General features: G+C 29.2%; 2 protein-coding genes across 3 annotated transcripts; one reads left to right on the top strand and one right to left on the bottom strand.

The window, feature by feature from the left end:
- The first annotated feature begins 760 nt into the window (after positions 1–760).
- LOC116768568 (putative fatty acyl-CoA reductase CG5065) lies at positions 761–7,445 on the top strand. Its single transcript, XM_032659310.2, has 11 exons — positions 761–893; positions 2,595–2,693; positions 2,786–2,902; positions 2,995–3,117; positions 3,319–3,444; positions 4,869–5,022; positions 5,348–5,449; positions 5,522–5,708; positions 6,499–6,605; positions 6,740–6,869; positions 7,080–7,445. The coding sequence occupies exons 2-11, from the start codon at positions 2,604–2,606 to the stop codon at positions 7,294–7,296; spliced, it is 1,353 nt and encodes a 450-aa protein (XP_032515201.2). The 5' UTR covers positions 761–893; positions 2,595–2,603; the 3' UTR covers positions 7,297–7,445.
- Positions 7,446–9,640: 2,195 nt separating this feature from the next.
- On the bottom strand, positions 9,641–23,133 carry LOC116768818 (putative fatty acyl-CoA reductase CG5065). 2 transcript variants are annotated; one of them, XM_061525529.1, is made up of 11 exons: positions 23,116–23,133; positions 12,346–12,450; positions 12,156–12,272; positions 11,935–12,057; positions 11,525–11,650; positions 11,238–11,382; positions 10,988–11,089; positions 10,719–10,905; positions 10,487–10,593; positions 10,166–10,295; positions 9,641–10,047 (listed from the first exon to the last, which is right to left on the bottom strand). In XM_061525529.1, the coding sequence occupies exons 2-11, from the start codon at positions 12,418–12,420 to the stop codon at positions 9,828–9,830; spliced, it is 1,332 nt and encodes a 443-aa protein (XP_061381513.1). In that variant the 5' UTR covers positions 12,421–12,450; positions 23,116–23,133; the 3' UTR covers positions 9,641–9,827. The 2 variants fall into 2 exon arrangements, with proteins under 2 accessions (XP_061381513.1, XP_032515546.2); XM_032659655.2 differs by lacking the exon at positions 23,116–23,133 and adding an exon at positions 13,524–13,670.
- Between the last annotated feature and the right edge of the window lie 2,377 nt (positions 23,134–25,510).

The raw sequence follows: 25,510 nt of genomic DNA, 5'->3' as shown, positions 1-25,510 counted from the left end.
TCATTCATTATGAGATATATTTACGTAGCGTCCTTCTAAATGCTTTAAGTGGGATATTTCAATAAAAAAATATTTACAACTACAAGAAAGAGCTCAAAAATATGACAATTTTAATAAAAAAAAAAAATATTTTTACAGTGTCATACCAAATAAGCATAAAAATTGCCCTATAAATAAAAATACCTTAGTGTGTAACTTGATGACTTTTATTCCTATGTATTTATATAAAGAGAAGCTTTAAATTGCTAGTTTTATTTCCGAACAGTCATTTCACTGAGTTACACTGCTTACTAATTTAGTTTAAAATTTTCTGTCCGTCTATTGAGTTTGTAAATCTCAACAAAAATATGATTAACATAGTTACAGAGTATAAAAATTATGATATTTTATATATTGTAATTGTCAACACTTTAAAAAATAGGGCATTAACTAAGTCACTATTAGGGTTACACATTATATTTTATAATAATTAATTTATTGATTTTTATAATACAATTAGTGAAAATACAACCAATTAGACTTCCTTTTTGATATATTTACCGAAATGAATCATTACAGTCAATCATTAAAAAGTAGTAGTCTCAATCTCAAGACCTGGATTTAGACATAGGGGAGAAAAGCACGTGAGTTTGTAAACAAAAAATAAATTGGCACATTTTTCTACTCGCTTGTTATAAATGTATAAGTATTTTAAATATTCCCGCATATAAATACGGAACATATAATTTGAATATTAATAAATATAATCGAAAAAAATTGATTTCATCTTAATTACAATGTAATCAATTTATCGATAAATATAAGTGATAAATAGGACAGAATGCTTGATTCAAAATATAATTAGCCGTTAGAGCCTGGCTCTTGTGTGTTGTGTTTTTGATTGATACTTTACGGTAAGAATCCCTTCTTTTTACATATATTTAAGATTATTTTGTTTTACCGAAAAAAATATTAGATGTTAGTTTTTTTAGTATAGAAAACGTGATAATTGTTGCTTCTTTATCTTAAAAAAATTAAAAAAATGTTCATACATTTTTTTTAACTAGAAATAGCATAGATGTGAAAGTATTTATATCATTGATTTCAAAGTCTCATTTTAAAAGTACACAAATACCAAAGACATTTATCTGCACAATGTTAATGTTTACTTTGAATTTCAAACGATCTTGATCGTGAAAGATATTACTTTTCTTTACACATGGAAACCGCTTTGGATCCCAGGAAATTGGTCTTCATTTTATTTTATTTTTATCGTAAAACCCATCACACAAAAAATAAATTTAAAATCATTAATATAACATTTTGTAAAAAAAAAATTTACCCCTAAAAAACTCAATAAATAAACCTAAGCAGAATAAATGCTGTGATAGTTTTATATTAAATTATTATCTGTTATCCAATTATTAGTGTTAAATTATTTACAAATATATATGTATATAATATACATATACATTTATATATGTATATATATATCTTTATTGATTATAAATCATTCAGTTGAATATTTTATAATCTATTTTTAAATCTTGATACGAGACACGTGACAGTCTGTTATATCAATTAAATCTGTTTTAACAATCTAATCTCTGAAATAGTTACATTGATTTAACAAGATAAATTTCTTAATTTACATTTATGTGAACAAAAAATTTACTTTGTGATGCAGCTTTCCAAACCGGTTTTATTCACAAGGTTATATAAATTAGAGTGAAATTAACATTAAGTAATCTATGGTAATAGTATTATTGCATAAATTATAATTACATTGTATTGATTGACGGAAAATATTTTTGTTCTAATAATTTTAAAAACATTTAAATTTTGCATTCCAGAATCTTGTTTGCTTAAAGATAAATCTATATATAATTGTGGTTATGATTAGCTTTTCTTATTAACATTTTTCTTCAACGTTTAGATTACTTTACAGCTATCGTGACTATAGGGAGTAATATGAAAGCGTAAAGATAAAACCGTATGAGACAAACATAATTCAATTTAAGCAAGTACCAGTTAAATTATTAACTGATAATTTTATATATATACATAAAACAAAATATAAAATTCATTCATTCTATTAAAGTTAAAGGACTATTTTAAATTAATTTTTATATCGTAACATAAAAATTTAATGAATAAATATTTTGATATTAGCTATAAAGGATTTTGATGCTTTTTTTTTAAAGTAACTTTGTTATTAGTTCTTCCAATCACCAATAAAAAGCATAAAAAGTACTAAAGAATTAACTAGTTAGTATTTCAGTTGTTTTAATATGAAATATTTCGTGTTTATAAAATCTTTTCAAATAATAGGAAAATAAGATCTTTTCAATATTTCTATTCCTTTTTACTTTTATCTGAATATTTAGAATGTTACTAAGAAAAGGAGAAACATACATATTATAATAAATAACGTTTCATTATTCCTATTATAAAATGACATTACGTTTCGATACTTCTAATAATATAATTAATATAAATTTAAAATGTATACAAGATTGATTGTTTTAAACACTAACATATATTTTATCCTTTCCTTCCTTCCTTTATTATTTCAGTAAAATTTTAGTTCATACATTTTATTATTCTCCTTTTAGATTCACAAAATGGTACCGACGTCGAACTACACACCCGTTTCTGATTTTTACAACGGCAAAACAATCTTCGTTACGGGCGGGACGGGTTTCCTGGGCAAGGTATATTATATTTTTTGTATGAAATATTTCGTTTTTATCATAGTTAATTGATCGGGAGTAATTTTTAAAATAAATTTCATCCTTAATTACAGGTGTTAATAGAGAAACTTTTATACAGCTGTCCGGGCATAAGTAAAATTTATATGCTTGTTCGTGAAAAGAGAAACTTAACCGCAACAGATAGGATGAAGAAGTTCTTCGATTGTCCAGTGAGTTTGAGATTGTTTTATGTGAATTCTTCTAAAAATTTCCAAATTAATTTTATTTCGTTTTAATTTTTATAAATTCAAATTATTTTTAGGTTTTTGATAGACTCAAAAAAGAGAAGCCAGACAATTTAAAAAAGCTGAAACCTGTTAATGGTGACTTATCTCAACCCTGCCTTGGTATTGACCCGAAGGAATTACAAGTAATTAAAGATGAGGTACTGTAAGTACTTTAAGTTTGTTTAGTTATGTTGAATTTTTCGCACTTAATTTAATTTAATTAATAATTAAACGTTTTATGTAATTAATAAACAGTGAAACAAAGTTAGTAATGATTGAAATATAAAACGGGTGTAAGTGTTTAAAACCTGTGAGACAACTGTTGTTTGTTCTTTTATTAAAGGAAATATTATTTTAAGGTTACCATTGTATTCCATTTCGCTGCAACTGTGAAGTTCAATGAACCACTGTCAATAGCCATGAAGATCAACGTCGAGGGAACTGAACAAGTAATAGACTTATGTCACAGTTTAAAGAAAATAGAGGTAAGTACTTTTGAATATATATTTATAAATTTTATTTTGAATATATCTTATGTTGCAGTTTCAATATTAATTTTCTCCTCTTTAGAGTTTTTTTCTTTGGTTTACATTGGCTATGTGTATATCTGTTTTTTTCTCGATTGCTTATGGTTTTTGTGAAGTAGTTTGTTTGTAAAACGGATTACGGCTTCTGGTTATAATTAGCATTTTCCTTAAAGAGTTACGACCAACGATCATTTTGATTCTGGTGCATTTATCCAGTTCTAGGTCCCAAAATGACAGTAATTCATCACGAATATACAGTAAATTTCTTTCGTCTTTGTTGTAACAAAGACGGTATGTATACCGTCTGAATCCTAAGACAATGTTTGATAATATGGAGTTATGTGCTGTTTCGTATTTTAAAAATATTTCATTAAAGTTAACTAAATTTTTTGACATCATGTGAGACAATCACATCGAACCACGTTTACCAAAAAATCTTTCTAAGGTCCTAAAAGTTATCAAACGGTGGGCTTCTAAAAGTTAAGCAGCTTGTCTGACCACGGTCTCTGAAAAGATATGGTTTATCTGAAAAGCTGCTCGGTTGCGTAATTTTGTAATGCGATGAAAAGGGTATCTATGCGTTTAAATTAGCCCTATTCCCTAAAGCATCAATTGGGAATTTCAGTTCTTCTGGCAATCAACATTTTGCGAAATCTACCAAGCATGATTGTTGCCACAGAATAATTATTTCTCAACCTCAATAACCGCTATAACCTCGAATAGTGGCAGTAGTCCAAAAATATAAACTCATTACATGTTTTCCACGAATATAATTTTTTATTCCTCAAAATTCTTATGTGTTCCTTTGATATACCAGTCATCCTAGATGTTATACAAGACGCTGAAGATTGATGCAATACAAATACGCTTCTGCTGTTGAAACAAAATTACCCTGACACATTTGACTTATCTTGATAAGAAGGATTACCTATCAATTGACTAGACAACTAGTTGTTAGTATTTCAAAACAAACACCGAAATTAGATTCCTTAGAATATCACAGCAAAAAATAAACACCGGGTATTCATTGAATTAGAACAAAATCTTTAATTTTTTTCTGCTGTTAAATTTGTATCTCTTAGAAAAATATGAAAGAACAGCAGAATACATAACATACACTCAAACATAAACAATAAATGACAAAAAATATATATCACAGTCCAAAAATTGCACAAACATTATAAAACAATATTTTTAACTCTGAAATTTAATTACGGTCATCTACGCGACTTTGGGTATATTTAAAATATTGTTACTTATGCAAAAAACGTGGTTTATGATCATTTTCGCTAAATGTCTTTGAAGATTTTCTTGGTATTAATGTCCTTTGTTATATGTAGTTTTTTTAATTTATCGAATAACCATATGTTTCTCTTTTTTAGGTTTTTGTATACATGTCAACAATATTTTCAAACACAGACGATAAATTGAATTCCGTAGAAGAAAGACTATACCGCAGTCCAAAAGAGGTCGATGAAATTTACAAAATGATAAAAGAAAATGATCCCAGAGAAGTTTTCAATCCGGAAGTCTTAGGTAAACATATTTACTAAGAATAATTAAATTTTTTTATAAGACTATAAATTCGATATGTATATATGTGTAGCAATATTATAGTATTTTTGACTTAAATAGGTATTTTGTATTATTTCTTTTTGAGAACATTAATGACTTGTTATTATAAATCTAAATTAATGTGCAAGGTAAATTGTGTAAATTTTGATTTTATAAAATATAAAATTAAGAGGATTGCGTCCTAATAAATAAAAATATATATGGTTTTGGAATAATAAGTTAGTACATCTAGTATACTAGACGCTTAAAAATACGTATGGCTTTTAAAATTGATATTACTTTTCAGATGGTCGCCCAAACACATATACCTTTACTAAGGCAGTAGCGGAAAATATCGTGGCACAAAAACGTGGCAATCTTCCAACAATCATGATTCGACCCTCAGTTGGTTAGTTGATGGAATAAAATTTAGATAAAGCATAGTAATGAATTGGAAATTTTAATTATTTTCTCTTTATAGTTACACCAGCTAAAGAGGAGCCAGTGAGAGGTTGGGTAGCAAATTGGATGGGGCCAACCGCAACGCTTTTATATCTATCCAGGGGATGGATAAGATGCCACTACGGAGAAGACGACTTCACATTCGAAATCATACCTGTCGACTACGTCGTCAATCTTACTATAATTTCTGCTGCTAAATTCAAAAGGTAAATAATAATGCTTCATTGAAACCATTAATCACGTAACACTGTAATTTCAAGGAAAGCGCTTCGTCTCCCTAATATATGCATCCTCTAATGTATTTTATCCTTTAATGTACTCTTTAAATTCACGAGCGAAGCATGTGCAATTATGATAATCATCTAGGCAAAGGCATTTTCTACCATTTCTTTCATATATGTCCACTGCCGAAAACTCCGCCGAGTTCATCTAATCACCAAGTGGAGAGTTGGCCTACCTTTTGCTTTTTTATCGTGGGTGTCATTATTACACCTTCATGTCTCAAAAAAAGACGCACTCGAAATATGTAACGCTCCTTTAACTTCCTTAGTCATTTATAAATTGTATAACGTTAAGAGACTTCTGTCATACCACACAAAGTAGAGTGAATATAAGCCGTCCCATAGTGGATACCAAATTTTCGCAACCATAGCTTATCATTAATTGCACGCACTGCTCGAATCGTTAGATTTTCTTAAATAAGAGATATATCACGAAAATATTAATCGTAATCTTCTGAAAACATGAAAATGGTATTACATCTGATAACTTATATAAAAAGACTTTGCTGAAAATCAAAAGGCTTCGACTTTTTACGATGCTCAGCCACAACATATACCTATTTTTGTTTTGTTATATATATTTTTGTTTTGTTTACTCTACAAACAAAATTGTGTTTATTTCTCGTTTGTTCTGAATTTAATTCTATTCAATAATTATATTTTGTATGAAATAAAGCTGCATCAATTGCATGTTAATTTTTATATGTGTTTTCAGGTCAGATGATATACCAATATATCATTCATGTACAAGTGCTCTTCATCCCGTGACTTTTAAAGAAACTGCTTCTTATTTAATTAAAGAAAGTTGCAAGAAGAAATTAGGTAAGCAAAAAATTGCTTTATTCATTTATTTCTTTTCTGTCATTCATTTAATAATATTCCGGTTTTTTTTTTGCGGTACATTAAATTTTATTATTCAAATTAATTAGGAATTAATGTCTTTATTTATTTTTCAGTTGACATACCTTTTCCTTGGATAACATTCTCAAGATCACTATGGTTTCTCAGTATCATATCGTTCTTTATGCAGCTGCTACCAGCTTATATAGCAGATTTATATTTATTTATTTGCGGGCATCCAACAAGGTATTTGAACTAACATCCATTTATATATGAAAATAAAATGATCTATTTACCAAACGGTTTTAAATTTAACAACCACTTCTAAGTATATACATATACTTCTAAGTATATTACTAAGTTTTCAAAGGAACTTTCTACAGATAACGGAATACTCTCACGCCTTTTTCCAAAAAGTATGTACGTATTAAACCATATTATTTTTTTATTATTCAGGTACGTGAAAATGTTGAAAAAGTACAGTCAAAATATGTCTGCACTTCATTACTTCTCGTCAAGAACATGGTACATGACGGCGAACCGTTCACAAGAGCTGATAGACGGATTAAGCGCTGAAGACCAGAAGATATTTCCTTGCAGTCCGGCTAGCATTGACTGGAGTGAATATATGGCAACATACTTACATGGAGTATATAGATTTTTATTAAAATAAGAGTATTAAATAAGATCCTAAATAAGGAACAATGTGTTATATTAAAATAGATAATTTTTTCCGATCTAAGAACATATATGGATAGCTAGTCATAACAGAAAAGGGACCGATTTGTAAGTTCAATTAAAAAAGTAAATTAAAGGAGACTCTGTAAAAAAACCGTCGTGAACAACTTGGCTATGAATCTGTATGTTAACAATACAGTACTGTTTTGATGGTTGTAAAAAGTGCAATATTTTTATCTAAAAAACGTAAGGCAATGTAGAAACGGTATATATGTATAATTTATATATGTACATATATTAAAAATCGGTACATGTCCCAAACCTATTGTTATTCTAAATGTAAATAATATAAAAATGTTTTAAGTTTATAAACAGAAATAATGTAAATATGAATAATATAAAATGTATTTTAATTTGATAAAATAAATAAATGGCATTAAGGTGACGTTTTACTCAATTCATTCTGATTATTTGCTTTTTCTGAGTAACTAAAACTTTTCTTGATTGCTTGTTTATTTAAAAAGGAGATTTTTTTTGTTGCTTTTTCGTCGTCGTTTTAAAAGATTGTATGATTTAAAATGAAACTGATATTTTTAGTTCAATTTTTTTTAATTTTTTTTTTATGAAAAATAACGTATTTATTTTCTAACGAAACAAAAATCAGACTTCAAACTTTTCTTAAATGCACAAATTTAAACTAAACAGTTATAAACAATAATGGATTTTTGTAAAGAAGGAGACTTAAAGGATTTTCAACAAGCTTTGGAACGTGGGCGGATTACGTTGATGGCTGTGGCTAAATGAAAAAGTTACAAAACAACCATATCAAAAAATAAATGTTTGTAAACGGTGCAAAGAAAAAAATAACAATAATTTTGTTGATTGTCTTTTAAGACACTTGCTCTGATAAAATATACACTACTTATAACTTTTTAGTTTAATTTTATACATCTAGTTAGTAGTTTTGAAGTCGTTTTTATTTTTATTAAATATAACTTTTCATTGGAAAGAATTTTAAAATCTTCATCATAAATTTTTTGCAATTGGTAAATGCCTCAAATAAAACTAATATTTTAACGCTTTTACTGCTCGATTTTTATTATTTTAAAAGCTACAAGATCCCGCTTCGGTTCGGTTGCTTTTCAGCAACCGTGATCACGTCTCGTCTGCCTGCGATAAATCGTGAAAATCGCAAACTTATTATCTATAAACAAAACATCGGTTTTAATTAATATACTCTATATTTAATGTTTTTAAAAAAATTACAAAAAAATAAATGTGAATTGAAATATAAATTAAATAGAAATTTCAGGTCAATGAACTACGATCCAAAACATGAGCCTTCTGTACATATTTTGTGGAAAGGTCTTGTAATAAATACTTTACTTACTACTCTACCAAACTTTCGGCCACATTAAAAAATCTATAAGATTCAAAATATATTTTTTCTTGATTTTGTTTAAGATAATGTTATATGCATATATACACTATGTTTACTATTCAAATTAAGATTCACGAGGCTTATTGTTCGTAGAGAGAAAATTGGAATTGAAGGCTCCCATTGCATAAAACCTTTAAAGTCTCTTTAAACTTATAACTTTAGAGCTTGACTTTTCTTTGAGCATGATATTTTTAAATCTAATCGTCGTTAGTGGAACACTTTTCATCACTGCTGTTCTGGAAAAATGAGCCAAGTAAAATCAAAGACACGATTTTTTTTTATCGAAAAATTCGTGGTTTTTAATAAGCTAAAAGGTTACGATGTTAATATTATACTTATTAACATTTTATTGTATCTCTACATTTGTTTACTCAGTAATACAATAGAGTTTTTAGGTAACTTTCAGATATCTATTATTTATTATGGGATTCGCACACCATTTCATATCAGAATATTATTTCGTACAATAAAATCAAATCAAACGCCAACAAAAATCTGTGTTATGAGGAACTGATATGATGCATCTATATGAATATATATCTAATAACATATGTACATACATATATATATAGCGTTTATTTATTTTATTTTATTACTGTACTATTTCTACACTTTATGTTTAGTTGTTAATCTTAGACAAATATAAATTTAAATGTATATATAATCTATGTATGTTTATATATTTAAATGTATATTATTTCATTTTTTGTTTTTGTTTACAAGATATGAACAATGAATTTTATATTTGTAGTATAGAAGAACATTGTAATGATCAAAGCCGAAGTCAAATGACTAATCATGCCAAATCAATATTGAACTACATACAGAACCAGGATTCCTTTCTTATTTTTAATTAAAAATGTTATTATTTGAATTATAAGAGGGAAATAAAAAAATGTTCAAAATTCGAACATTTATTTTCCTATAAATAAAAAAGATAAAAATAAAAATTATAAATAATATCACAAGCCTCGTAATTTTTTTTTAATTTAACCGAACTTCCAACACAATATAAGATCGTAGTTACGTAATTAACTCAATATTCTATAATTATTATAAAATTGACAATCACGAAAAATATTGAATTATTTTTTGCATAAATATTGTCGTATTCCTTGGCAGTAGGTAGGGATGTATTCATTCCAAACTATTTCGGTAGGGTTGAAAGGGAAGAGAATTCTATCAGACGATGACAAAGAATTCGCCAAAGCAATAGTTTGAGGTGCACGTATAGACCAGTTGTTCGATGTGAAAAATTCCAATGTATCACGAATAAATAATACTTTGGCCTGGATTTTTGTGTACCTGAAAAATAAAAAGCAATGCTAATTAATTGTATTTACATAACGAATAAATTATGGTAAATTTTAATACATTATGACATTCTCATTGTTGGACTGTGACGTTTAGAATATTCCTGTACCTTGTTTTCTTCCCTGTGAGTAGTAAAAACAAGTCTGCTATGTACGCTGGTATTGTTTGAAATAGCAGTGTTACCAGTATTAATACCCATTTATATTGTGTGAAATGTATCGTTGGCATTGGAACATCATCTGTAAATTTATAAAGAAATTTATAATTTTCTTAATCCACTGTCGATTATAAATAATTTTATTTATAAGCTAGTTGTTTCGAGAAGGATATCAATTTAAATTTTATAAAGAAGTCACAAAAAAAATCACACAAAAAAGAACAATTATGGGCTACTGTTATAACGTTGTTTTTATAACGAACTTGTACTCACTAAATTTATGTTCTTTACTGTCTGCAATTATTAATTTTGCGAGATGGCCCATTTTGATTGGATTGTTCCCACTCGTGCAACAGTTATAGACTGTTACATTTTTGGAGCTGTGAAGGTAAAAATCATAATTTAAAAAATTTATGGTTCGTAAACTTTTAATTACTAACATTCTAATTGCATTAAAACAAAAAGGCTTGATTTATTTTATTTAATATAACATAAATACATATACCATTCGCATCTCGCAGCAGCTACTATGGTCAGATTGGAAACATAGTCAACTGGTATAAGGTCAAGTGAATTTTCGGAATCGGAGAGTATGACTCGGTTTAAGCCTTTTGATATTGTAGTCAATAACGCCGACGCTCCGAACCAATTATCTATCCAGCCGACTACAGGTTCAACTTTACTAGATGTTACTATGAAAAATAAAGGTTATGTTTAAAATTTTATTCATATTATATTTATAGATATTAGGGAATTTTTTTTTAATTTATTCACCAATGGATGGTCTAATGATGACTGCGGGAATATTTCCGTGGTTATCAGCAACCAGGTTTTCTGCCAAAGCTTTAGTGAATGTATACGTATTTGGTCGTCCCTCTGTAAATAACACTAACTTGTTATGTTCTGATTTCTAACGATACGATACTCCATTATGTTTAAACAAAAAGAAAAAATATTTAAATGTCGTGAATTTATATTTTTATTTATCTTTATTAATAATTGGTAATAATAATTATTCACTTACTTATAAGCTCCTTGACTTGTTCCTCTGTGATGCCAATTTCTAATAATTTTTTGACTTCATTTAGGGAGGCTGGAGCGGGGTATATTACTTCCTCGACAATTTTTCTGTCAGTATTGGAGTACGCAGTAGACACATAGACGAAAGCCTAGAAAAGTATTAAAAATTTCAATGCCACGAATATAATTACGTATGTTTTGATAATGATTATGAAATATTGTTAAGGTCAATGCAAAACAACAAGCTGTATGTATTGCGCAGCAAATTTCAACACAATAATTTGATATTACCTTAATATTTTTCATTTTTTGGGCCAAATTTAACACGCGTCCCGTCCCAGCCACATTGACATTCATAGCCACATCCAGCGGTTCATTGAACTTTATCGTAGCCGCCACGTGGAACACTATCGAAACCTTAAAATAACGTTTAATTCGCATTAAAATTATTTTATATTTAATTTTTACAACTCAAATAACACTAGTTACATTACAAACAAAATAAAACATAAGTATTTGTATAAGTAAATTGTTTCCATGAAATTCTACACGAGGATATAACAACATCGTGATGTTTGTTTAGTATTGTCGTTTAAGCTAAAATCAATACGAGATCATAAATATTACTTCTACAATAACTTATTCAAATTTACTTTTATATATTTTAAACGTTTGTCGCAGTAAAATCAAAAAGAAATCACCTCTTCAGCCAGAAGCTGTTCATCTTCAGTTTTGATAGCGAGTTTTGGTTCCGAAATATCACCCGCGATCGGTGATATTTTTTCTAGGGCCTCAGGTCTTTCTTCTCTCAATCTCGCAAACAGCTGTTAAGTGATAAAATGATTAATTCTAAGATAAATTTATTAGATATTTCTATAAACATAATAAATTCCATAACATTACATTCATTGACATAACATACCGGTTCCTCTATAAGTTTTTGTATTCTTTGCTGCACTGTGGCATTTTGCTTTTCTCTTACTAACAGATATACTTTATTGATTCCGGGACAGCTGTATAGTAACTTTTCCAAGAGCACCTTAAAAGAATCAGAATTTAAATAAGCTGTATCATTATTGTGTTTCTAAGCACTAGTAGTTGTTTTAACGTACTTTTCCAAGGAATCCTGTGCCTCCAGTCATGAAAACAGACTGTCCGTCGTATGATTCCGCAATCTTCGGATACATGTTGCTCTAAGTTTGTAATAGCACCGTTGTCTGCAATATAATAAATTATCAACATTAAGAAAATAATAATCTATCGCTATTTCAAAGAGATATACACTTAATAATATTATTATTTAATTTTCTATCCAATAAAGATAATAACTTTTGCATTAAAACCTTACTATTTTATGTTTTTAAGATTCTCGGGTTATGCCAACAACCACTTTACTAGATAACATTCAACAACTTTTCGTTACAGATATTAATAGAATAACGAACTATAATGGGCGAGCTAAATTAGTTAAATATAATAATAATAATATTCATTTAGAAATATATTATTTTTATCTTTTACGAAATATGAGTGTTACGAAATTGCATCGACATCAAATACTAATCTGATAAGCAACAAAAAAATAATTGTTGTAATTGTTAATCATATGTCAGGGTCGAAGTAAAAATAGGTGTGGTATTTGTATACGTTATACCGAAACTAGAAAAAGCGGTTTTATTTTTAATTTTTTGCTTTTAATTGTGCTGATAAAAGAGCTATAGTTTCCGACCCCATTTTCTTCCACAGTCTTAACAAATAAACATGCCATAGTATAAAGTCTGCGTTTAGTAAAAAAAAATTATCGTTATGGTACATAAAGTTTCCGCAGTATCAAAATTACAAGAATGATGTAAATAGTTCCTTTATTGATTAAAGTAATCGTATGCAATTCCTATTGGAACCAACGAGGGTGACAAAAGTAACCGCTTGCGGCAAAAGTATATTAAGATATTATATTATAACGCACTTTTTAATAATAAGAATAAAATATTTACATTTAATAATAATTGAACCAAATTATTAATATCACACCTAACTTGTATTTGTAATATATTATAGGAAATATTTTTCTTTTAGTTAAAATTGTCAGGAATAAAAATGCCAAATATTTCTAGATGCCAAAACGAATATGTAAAAATAAAAATTATTTCACTTAACTTATTATCAAAACGTAAATAATAAAAATCTAAATAATTAAATAAATTTACTTAATCAAACCAAACACACAAGCCACTTAATATCTTAAAATATTTTAAACATAACAATCTACATATTTTAATGGTGTACTCACCCGCGTGGAGTTGTATAGGCCCTAGTAGGTTATGACACGGAATGGCTTTATCTAAGTGTTGTGCTTGAATTTTAAACTGAATGAAAGAGCTTAAAGAGTTAATCGTTCGATTAACAACTGAAATCATTTTTTATTGAAATATCACATCACATCCGCTCTGCTATCTCTTTACATATATCATAAGATATTAAACGTTATTGCTGTATTTATGTTTAAATATAATAAACAGTATGTTGTTAAATAAGCCGTATGGTGGATGCGTCTGAACCGCAGAGTTCTCATGTACATAGTAATCGTGGTCCAATTATTTTTCTATCACTACTCGCCTCACCTACAGGCCAAACCTGATTCGACGTTAGCCCATATGGTAAAAAAAGCAAAATTTTTTCACTTGTTTTTTCGCCTAAAATTCTGGGATTGACAACAACAAATGCTTACCACATAACTAACGTTCCTACGATTCTTGTAAGACAAATCATTTTTATTTCTAATGCTAAAGGTATTGAGGATTCTCTGCTTGGTAAGAGTATAGTAAGCAGTATTAGGGCCGGTGGTATTAAAGGCCCACCATGAAAAAAACATCGACATGGACAAGTACTTTAAAAAAATCTGCCATTCGGGGTATTCCCCATTGGGTAGATATTATCTAGTGCTCGTCACGTGTTTATCGGTGAAAGTTCTAGAGAACACAGTGAAGCTCTCGCAGTTTTATTTGAGATCCCGTAAGTTTAATTAAAATATTGAAATGACACTTTGTCAGACAAATACTTTAAATCACGTCTTAATGCACTGTGCTTATAATTACTATTGTTTGTGTTTACGATTGAATGTATTCGAAGATTTTTCGATTTTGAAGAGAGTTACTTAGCAAAAACAAATATATAATAAATATATGAGGAAATCAATATTGTAAAGTTATTTGCGGTAAAATTTCAAGTTGTATCATTTGTTGAAGCAGTTTCGTCGACTGCGTTTTCTAATAAAAATCAACTATTACTTTCATACTTATCTGAAAAACTAAGGTAATGGTTATTGGTAGTATATAAAAGTAACTAATTTAATTCATATACAATTAAATTCTTTGTTGTGAGGACTTGGCATTTTTATTTATATTTTTATATATTTATATTCATCTTTTATTTATTTTTTTATCAGACACGTCATGACGTTTATATCTTTAACTTTATCTAGACAATAATTAAGCTACTTAATTACGTTTACAACAACTGGGGGTCTTTAAAAAACAAAAAGTTCTCTTATAATATATTTAAGACTAAAAGTTTCAACTACAACTTATACTAGGAAACAATAGTGATCGATGCTAGATCACACATTGAATGTCTCATAGTAAATCAACCGTAATATATATGTGTATATTGTTTAGAGTGTTAATACTAATTATTAATTGGGGTTGCCTGTGCAGCGACGACCTGGTGGCTTAGCCCAGTCAGCGGTTACTCAAAATGTCTTGCATGTAAAGTGCTAAGTATAACTGGGATCGCAGCGTCAGCAGTTGTGTAATGTTTAAAGATGTTTGTAGAGATATAGAAATTTTACATATAAAATTAAATACATAAACTACTATAAACACCGGATTTTGAAATGGACGTTGAAGTTGTATATTAATTAACTCGCTAACCTTTATCTTGAATAAATTAATAGTTATTTTGTGTATGGATAAAGGAAAATTTATTTAAAACATACCAATTTTTATGGTCCCATAGCCAAATGGCAAAAAATAAAACCCTTATAGATTCGTCATGTCTGTCTGTCCGTCTGTCCGTCCGTCCGTATGTCACAGCCATTTATTTCCAAAACTGTTGGGCCTATATAGTTGAAAGTTTGTAGGTTGATGTATTCTGGTAACCGCTATTTGAATTTTGAATAAAAATTAATAAATTAAAAAATTAAAGAAGACACCCCATACATAGTACTGATTCAAAAATAGGTTGCATAGGGCTTTAGAACAAACATAAAGGTTCCTAAAACCATTTTTCGTAAAAATCAATTGTTTGAAAGATAGACGCTTCCGAAGTGAAAAGACGTGTGTCCCCCCCCCTTCCTCTAACTTTTAAAATAAGAAAGTGAGAAAACTAAAAAAAATATTTGCTGTAGATTTCAATGGAAACTTTCAACGAAAATTACTTTTATATTACGTCATCTACTTGCTGCTACGGAACCCTTCATGGGCGAGTCCGACTCGCACTTGTTTAAGTTTTTTTCTTCAAGCAACAACGTTTTTTTTTTGAGAAATACATTTTATAAATGTAACTGAGGTTAAAAAAACATATTTTAATAAGAACTAACGCAGCATATAATAAAGAAATTTCAAACATGAAAATAAAAAAACGCAAAAGACAACCTTAAATAGTAAAATTTTGTAATATATATAAGTATATAAATATGAATAAACATTTATCAGAAAGTTTATAATACAAATTTTTGTTTATAAATTTACAAATAGCAAAATTTTTGAGTATTTTTCAAAATATTTCAATAAAAATTAATGACAAAAAATAATATATAATAAAAAATATCTGTTTAGAGTCGTCTTTATTGCGAATGAAATATGAAATTGACATGTTGATAAAAATTTAGATAAATTAATCGGATCTAATTTGTCATAGGCGTGTGGTCGAGGCGTGGATTGCACGCCAACGAAGCGTTCAATGGGTTGGGAAGTAGGACAAAGAAAAGATAATTACAACCATTGAATTAATAAAATAATGCATAAAAAAGTCTAATCGTTAAAATTATTTCTATAAGTGACAATCATAAAAACTATTAAGAAATCCAACATATTGTAACTTGCTATTAAATTTTCTATAAAGATGTATGTATAAAGATCAATGTCTCGACTCTCGACTTGTGTTTATTCTATAATAAATAATAAGTATGACGATACTATGCACCTTTTACATCTAAGAACAGAAATAAATAATACCGAAGGTAGCAACCCATCGCCAAGTAAGTATAATATGCAATTTTTTAAATAAAAATTAATTTATTTGAATATGTATGTTTATAAATGAGTTAATCGTACTGCTTAAATTAAGATTATATTACTTTTTTATTACACATCGGCTATAAATGCATTAAAAATACGTAAGTCATCTAAGACATTATAATGTAATTTATAACAATAAAATTATTCACCTAGATGTAAAACACATCATGTTTAAAGAATTTTTACGTTTTCATATTTGATTTGACTTTAACTTTAATCTCCAAAAGGCAGATAGCGACGTTACATTCATCATCATCATCATCATCAGCCTCTAGGAGCCCATTGCTGAGCAAACGCCTCTTCTCGCATGGAGAAGGTTAGAGCATTAATCACCACGCTTGCTCAAGACGGGTTGGCGATTTCAATCTTACAATTTGAAATTATAGGAATAGGACACCCAATAATAAACAAAGTTAATAAAAAGTCTCTCTATAATAGAATCAGGATTATCCAATTACAAACATTTGTCCTAGAGATTGGTGGCTTAACACTACAGGGCTATAAGAAATCACAATACAAAGCACTCGATTATACAAAACACGATTTTAGTAACAGACACTAAACATAAAAAAGACGGCAATTGCTACGTAGAGGAACTTATGCTAAAACATTTAGACAAGAATAGGATAGACAACACAAAGTTTTTAAATCCCCCACAAAATGACTGGATTAGTTGAGAAATTTTAGATGCTAATAACTTGAGAAACAACTTATGGTATCAAACTAAATCGGAAAAATAGTACCGAAGAATGGAGCCGAGCGAAAAAAATAATTAATTTTTACAAGGTTACATACTGGCACAACTGTGCTCCTCCGAAACAATAAAAAACTGTGCTCCTCCGAAAGTAATGTTAAACACGGAACTTCTTTCGGAAGGTAATATAATATGTTATATATTTAATTCACACTTTTCATCTATAAGCACTGATTTAGTCAATAAAATACCCAAATTATACCACCACGACACCAGTTATATTTTTATCTACGGACCTTACTACACACTTAGCATATTATTTAACGAATTGATACCATACACCACACACGAAATATCAAAAATTATTGCTGACTGCAACACTAGCACTGTGGTAGATGGCACAAGCACCAAAGCAATGAAGTGTCTCAAAAGTTTGATTAGTGCGAAGATCTCCAAATGTATTTTTTATTTGTTTGACTGACAGGCTCAAGATGGTCAGGGCGATCAGGCCTATCTTCAAACCCTGCATAAGAACCGATCCTAAAAACTACAGACCCGCGTCTGTCCTACCTATTATGTCAAAGATATTTGAAAGAGGTTCATATATATATATATAGTCGGTTATACCTCGGTATATTTGTATATAAATAAATAACCGAAAAGCATTTTTTACTGGCCAAGAATACGGCTCTCGCCCTAAGTAAAATACTTAACAGCCACGAAGATTTAATTTTAAAAATAAAAACACAAAAAAAATATTTCATATAGATAAAAAAAAACATTGCAGTTGGGATATTTATTGATTTTAAAAAGGCGTTTGATGTTTGATATAGTTAATTACTCAAAATAACTAAAAAAAAATAGAAAACAAGGAAATTATTCTACGTTCTGACCATAAGAAATACCTTGAACTCTGGGTAAATCATACACTGGAAAGTGCACATCGACCGGATTAAAACAAAATTGTATACACCGCTAGTAGTATTACGAAAGGTATACCAAAAAAAAAATCATATACAATTCATTAGTAAAATTGAATTTAGAATATATAATTTAAATTTGCGGATCAGCCGCTAAAACGGGGGGTTGTTACAAAGTACCCAGAATAAGATAGTTAAGACACGGTTTCATTTCCACTATCAGACACCAAAAAACACTAAAGCCAAATTGTTAAATCTGTCGTAACTATACATGTATACATAATATCTGCTTACTAGTAACAAAAATCTCTAAATCTCTACAAAATTTATTAAATTTAACATACAACATAAGGAAGAAATCACACGTAATTTAAGAATCAAAACAAATTACAACCTAGAGCTTATCGTACAAACTAGTGCAAAAAGAGCTTACATACAATAAACTGCCTAAAGACGTTAAAAACTTCCAAAGTATTAAAACATTTAAAGGTCAACTGAAGTCTTAAAGCTTACGTCCTTTCACTTTGTACATATATATGCAGGTACATACAATGCAAGAAATATTGTTGATATCCCGGCTCGCCAGGTGCAAATGTAAATACAATTATAATAAGATATAACATCATAGTCTTGGTGGCCTGGAGGTTAAAGACCCGCCTCTCATACGTGAAGGCGCGGGTTCGAAACCTGGCAAGTACCAATGTGATCTTTTCCGAGTATTATGTTCTTTCTAAGAGTATTTAGACACCACTGACGGACGGCGACAGAGAACATCGTGAGGAAACCTGGTCTTATAATTTCAAATTATAACATTGAAATCGCCAACCCGTCTTGAGCAAGCGTGGTGATTAATGCTCTAACCTTCTCCATGTGAGAAGAGGCCTTTGCTCAGCAGAGGGTTCCGATAGGCTGGTGATGATGATGATAATATCGTGCCTCTCATTTTAAATGATATATTGTTTTTATGACAAATAACGATCTTTAAACCGATGTATTCATGATCAAATTGCGAGTTAATTTTTTGTAAACAGTCTCATTGTAAATAGGATTTGACACGTGTCATAACAATGTAACACTTTGCATAATACTCGTAATATACGACCTTGCGTGTTTATGTGATTTGATTTTCAATTAAAATGCTTACATTGTAATTAATAAGTTAATTGTAGTACTTTTATAACGTAAAATGCAATAAACATAGCATATATAGTACTAATTATAACATCAATGACAATAGAAAGAGTACTTTTCCATACGTAGTGATGATATAGTAATAAAACTTTATTTATTTAGTAAAGGTATCCTCCAATTTTCTCTGTCCTTTGCCTTTCCTGCTTATAGTGACCAGCTGCACTAAGGATTTCTTTTAGTCAACTTTTCATTAACATAACAAAACTTCGAATGCTTTATAAGCCTTTCCGGGTTTAGTTTTTTGCAGTGTTGAAAAATATCTATAACATTTCATTTATTTCTAATATTTCTACAAGGTCCTTTTTGCATTATTTTTAGTTTTAAAATACTTGGCTTCACAGCCTTTCGGATTTTTAATACTTTCCAAAATATTCATGTCGTCGGTCCATAAGAAAGAGATTGTTTAATAGCAGCATGCATATGCAAAAGCCTAGAATTTTTTTGTCTTGCTGGAAGAGAAGTGAGAACTTTTGTAAGCTCTAAAACTTATTCCAAGCAATAGTTACTCATTTGTTTAGTTCTTAATGCCTGGATGTTTGTTTACATAAAATATAACATACGACTATACATATCATCGACCTAAACTGCTGCGGCGATCCCATCACGAACTAGAAATGTTTTACTATCGTCACAACTAATTTTTTTTGTGTTTACTTTTAAACCCTTTTCCAGGTTGACATTGTTTAATTTGTAATGTAGCTTGCACAAAACGAACTAAAACATCATTTCCATTTATGGAAATACCTTTTACCTGCCATTTCAAACTCTTCGTAATGTCTTGATCACACTGCTAACCACCCTTATAAAGAAACACTTTCCCGTTTCCTGTAATTCTGAATATAATTATTAACGGTCTCACATTCTGGCCTTTTTTGCCTAGACTTTAACAGCTTTGACACAGTTTTACTGAGTTAAAACTTAAATATTTTATCGGCATTGTTATACGGTGTTAATAATTTAAAAAACTTATTTATTAATTCAATATTTTAAAGACGGTTCACTCAAAGTTCTTAATAGCTCTTGTTTTAGTTCGAAATGTTTAAATTTCTCATCTATTACACTATTTTCTGTTGCTCACGGACCCGTGTTATAATCAACATTTGTTTTAGTGTTTCCACATTATTTTTCTGCTAAGAAAAATACTGGTAATAATGTTGTCTCTTCAAATAATTGTGGTAAGTAACGTCATCTTTGTTAGTTAACCGTGTCTTCCAGGAGTGCCCGTATGGGCTCTAGCGCCTTCACCGTGGTGAAAATTAACCTTGATCGACGTGTAATTTAGTTATCTACTCTTAGTACATGCTTAAATGCAATTGTATCCATTGACTTATAATAATGACTGTTGAATTTTGGATTGTGGGATTTTTAGGTTATATTAATGATTTTTAATTTTACTTATTTTTTTTTTCTTGTATTTTGCTACTAATTTTTGGGAACCAAATAATGGTGTACTGCATCTTAATAAGTAAACTATTCTTGTTGTTCTTGTTAGTTTCAATAGCTAATAATAAGTAAAATTACATTATCATTATTTTAGTTAACCCGTCTTTTCACATTTATAGATGCACTTTAAACAATATTCTCATACTTTAGAGGTATTGCATTGAAAACTGATTAATCTAGTGAAAACTTTTCATGGTCATGGCTTAAGCAAGTATTTATTATAAGCCTTTTAAAAATTATAACACTCTGTTTAAAAATGTACATCGGATTTATACATTTTTCTGTTATTTTTAAATGGGGAAATACAATAATATATTTTTTAAATAGTAAATTGTTTGTTTTTTTTTTTCTATATTTATCAACTTTACTCAAACAAACTTTGTATTAATGAATATTCATAAAAAATATTATATAAAAATATGCGTAAATTACGAAGCATTATATATCAGACAACTTTAAACGAAAAGTTTTACTTGTAAATACTTCCACAGAAATACCTTTTGGACTATCCAATCAGGAAATTAAAGATCCCAAAAAAAATTTCAACACAAATCGTACTTAAAAATTTTATTTTATCTTGACATTATTACAGTGTTGTGATCACACTGAAAAGACATATCTTTTTGATTACTCCAATGTCCCAAAAGACACAGCCAAACTTACAGAAAAGTAAAGATTTCATTATAAACTTTAATAAAAAAAAACTAATTTCGCATTTCTCTTCAAAATTATATAGCTATAACGATATAAGGGCGGAAACCTCCCAGTGGACCACAATCTAGAATATCTTGGAAAAAAACATTTTTAGACGAGTCAAACAGGTAAGCAACAGCGCAGTTACTAACAGTTTCTTGGAGACACGATTATTCTACTTCAGAAGACTAAAATGTCTTTACTAAAAGGCCAAAAATGCCATAGCTGAAAATTTATAAAAAGAGTATCCAAAAAAGTACTGTTTGTGAAATTTTAAAAGAAATACAAATGTGAAAAGCTGACTTGCGAGTTATTACTCCGAACGAATCCTCATATATTATACCCACGACGGCTAAAAAAGTAAAGGATACCACAACGATCTCTCCGGTATTAGGGAGTGATCTACGATGCACGATTAAATTGTAAGGACCACGTAGAAAGCTCAGGAGCTAGAGTTGAATGCCTAACATAACAGATCGGAAGCAAAGACGGGAATGGCTTCCATCAGTGATCACGTAAGTTATCGCCTATACTATCTAATATTAAATTGAGAGTCTCCATCCCCTTTTGCAACACAGGAACTATTAGAAGTTAAACAATATATCTTTTTAATATAAAAGTTATCAATTAAAACAAAACACGAACCACAAAATATTCTATATTCTGAAACCTTTACAACAAACGGTTTTATTTTAGAATTATTTTAATGACTCTTTACAAACAAATAGTGCTTCCATTCTCAATCACGGATCTATTAAAAGCTATGTCAATTTCGCAATATTGCTGTAATCACAAATACAAAGACCAACATGTTTGTATTAACAAACCTCAGGTAATAATGTTGATGAGACTTACCCCACCTAATATAATTCGGAATAACAAATAAGACTAAATTAATTTATTCCATACAAATACATACGTACATGAATTTATAGATATACATTAATAATGCTAAATAATATGTGTATACGTCTTTTTATACTGCAACAGTTAGTACTCAATAGGGAACACAAGATGTAATCTTTGAAACCTACCGGACCAGAAACGGGACCGGAAAGACATTTGCTTACGTATGAGTGGCGATAACCTTTACCTTAATGTTTGGGATTTTTGCCATAAGATAAAAAAAATACACATTTTTTTCCACACACACCTTCAACAAACATTATTCCATTACATTCTCTAGAATAGAATCAAAGCATAACAAAATTAAAATCAGCGCTGGATAACGGATATGAGATGACTCGCGATGGTTCGAGATAATAAATTCGTGTTCTAATCTATATGAGTTTTAATAATGAAGTGATCATGGATAAAAAATAATAATGAGAGATACGACAACGCAATTGAATCCGATATCAGTATGTGGATTGAAAAAAGATTCTACCAAATTACACAAATTAAACATATATAAGTGCTCCTTTAATGATAAAATTTATCTTTGACGTCACATCTTATAAAATTATGACTACGTCACTATCTAATCTATTTGTTTAATTATTGTTATAATTACGGAGCATTCATATGAAGCGTGACCGTAGGTAAGTATACGACCGATATGAAATTTTAGGGTCAAATTTATAAGGCCGATGGCCGGGTTTTTGTCTAATCACAAAGTCGTATTTTATACTCAAATTTACTTACATCACATGAAATAATCCTGGCTTATTAAGTGTCTCTTATATTTTTCTGCAGTAGAGAAATATTACACTGAAAATAATGATGGCACGGTCACTGGGCGCAAAAGAGTTTAGATCTCATAAATATTGTGTGAGAGCTTGTAAAACGGTTACAGTTAAACCACAGTACTGAGTGATTATAAAAACTGTAGTCATTGTCTAAATGGATCTGATCTCATCTGTGGAACAATAATTAGTCATAACAGACAATAATCAATATTCACATAACACTCATTGTTCGTAAATATACCATTACCGAAAAACTGTTTACTAAATATAATCTCAAAATCAAAATTTGTCATGGACGAAATCTTCAGTCACCAGCAGCGTAATTGTGTAACATTAACATTAAACAAAAAGATACGGTAAAATAAAAAGGCTGATATAATTCAGAGCTTCGGCTTGTTTAACACAGGATATTACCCAATACATTTGTTTACTGTCTCATGTGGAAAGTACTGGTATACCGTATAAGGTATGCTGTAAATAACGAAATGTACTAATGATTATTGTATCTAGAGTTTTTTAACCTTTGTTTTGATGAATTCAATAATTAGTATAATCCTTTGAAGTTATCCAAAGTTAGGAAAAAGGATTATTTATTTTAATTACGTTACTTTAATGTTGAAAATAAAATTTTGACTCAGATAATTACCACGTTTAGGACCATCGTTTTTTTAATCGTTTTATATTATAAAGTTCACTAATTAAATTATTCGACCATTTATACAAATCCTGAAGGTACAACTAAATAAAATGACAAGTAAAAGGTAATCCCAAAAAGATAATCCCAAAAGGAACATTTCATCTGTACTGATAAATGTTGTTTACCCAAAAACTTTCCTCTAGAGTTTAGGATGGCTTGCATTATATAAAACTTAAAATTAGGCAAAGGTTCATTTGATTAGTAAAAGACAACAATATATTTAATACGTTCGCAATGGGCCGAAAAATAAGAGTAGGTACTACCACCTAAACTACCACCTAAATTCCTACCAAGCTGAAAATCAGTAACATTGTTTAACAGTAACCGTGGTTCCAAAAATATTAGTTTTATTTACTTAAAGTTGTTTTTTGTTATAATTATTACTTGTTAGATGATTTTATGCTCGGTGTATGATATTTTTTATGCAATTTCACTTTCCCATTCAGATACCAACAAAAATGCATGATAATTGCTCGTCTCATTTATTAGCCAGATTAAGTTTTTATGCATGAAATTAATGATTTGGATGCTGCTTGAAATAAATTATGAAGATTTCAAATGTCGAAAACAGAGAACTGACTTTGACTTTATGATGTGACTTTATGACGACTTAAGGTGAACCATTATCCTATAAAGTTGTAGGCTTTACAGCGTAGCATGAGCATATAAATACATTGATTGGGAGATTTCAACTTCTACACAAGGTAATTCATCACTTGTCATTATTCTACTGACTGCAGTGAATGAGTGATTTGTGGTCGCCATAATATAAAATATTACGAAGCTATCTGCGTGATATTTTATTTCCTAACCTAAATTAAACCACCTTATTAATTCCATTCACATATGTCTAAATCTAATGATTGTAATGATTTACTGAATTGTAATGGTAATATGTTTAATAGTTGTTACTGTTAATATGGGAATTGAGTACTGTTTCAAATGTAAAGAAAAAAATATATAAGAAGATAGTATGAATAAAAAAGACTGCCAAGTGTCAAAATGTGTTTAACGCAACATTCTTACAGAAGACTTTATAAAATGTGCACCAAATTGTGAATACATATTGTGTCTCAACGAGGGCTTATACTTAGTAAATATTTTTTTGTCTTTTGTACAATGTTCTAGCTATTAGTGTTTCGCTAACTGCATTAGTGACTGTTAATGAGTAAAATTTGATAAAGTGGACTGATCTTGAAACTAATACATATATCATATTGTGATAAAGGAAAAGAATTATTTTATTAAAATACCTGAATGTTATAAAGATAAAAACCTGGGATTCAAGGTTATTCAAATATCACTCACAATTGCGACATAAGTATAGAATCGTCTTATAAAGATACCCGAAAGTCGTCGCAATTAAGATAAAAGTTTCAACGCTATTTTAACCTATACTTGACATCATATTGTAAAATTTTAATTAAAGCTATAGCAGATTTATTTTCCGCTTATTTTACGTACATCAGTCATATATTGCACATATTAATTTATCTGTGAAATACACAATTCTTTCTACACAAATCTTATGATTTGGTTCATTCTGAACATGTATGCGAACCGATTTATTTAATCAAAATTCTCGCCCAAGCGACCCGTCTCGTATTCAGAAGCCCATCGTTTTATTGAAACTAGAAACATCATTACCTTGGAG

The sequence above is a fragment of the Danaus plexippus genome, chromosome 4 (assembly GCF_018135715.1).
Source record: "Danaus plexippus chromosome 4, MEX_DaPlex, whole genome shotgun sequence".
In the NCBI taxonomy this organism is placed as follows: domain Eukaryota; kingdom Metazoa; phylum Arthropoda; class Insecta; order Lepidoptera; family Nymphalidae; genus Danaus; species Danaus plexippus.
The sequence above is the reverse complement of the archived record's forward strand: the minus strand, read 5'-3'. Positions and strand labels throughout refer to the sequence as shown.

Bases quoted from the DNA above. Each gene is read 5' to 3' on its own strand.
- LOC116768818 (XM_061525529.1), bottom strand. From the start codon at position 12,420: ATGTATCCGAAGATTGCGGAATCATACGACGGACAGTCTGTTTTCATG. The intron at 12,058-12,155 runs GTATGTTATGTC...ATCACTTAACAG, and splicing joins AAAAACTTATAGAGGAACCG to CTGTTTGCGAGATTGAGAGA. The intron at 10,296-10,486 runs GTGAGTACAAGT...ATAAATTTACAG, and splicing joins CAGTAAAGAACATAAATTTA to ATGATGTTCCAATGCCAACG.
- LOC116768568 (XM_032659310.2), top strand. From the start codon at position 2,604: ATGGTACCGACGTCGAACTACACACCCGTTTCTGATTTTTACAACGGC. The intron at 3,118-3,318 runs GTACTGTAAGTA...TATTATTTTAAG, and splicing joins TACAAGTAATTAAAGATGAG to GTTACCATTGTATTCCATTT. The intron at 3,445-4,868 runs GTAAGTACTTTT...TCTCTTTTTTAG, and splicing joins ACAGTTTAAAGAAAATAGAG to GTTTTTGTATACATGTCAAC.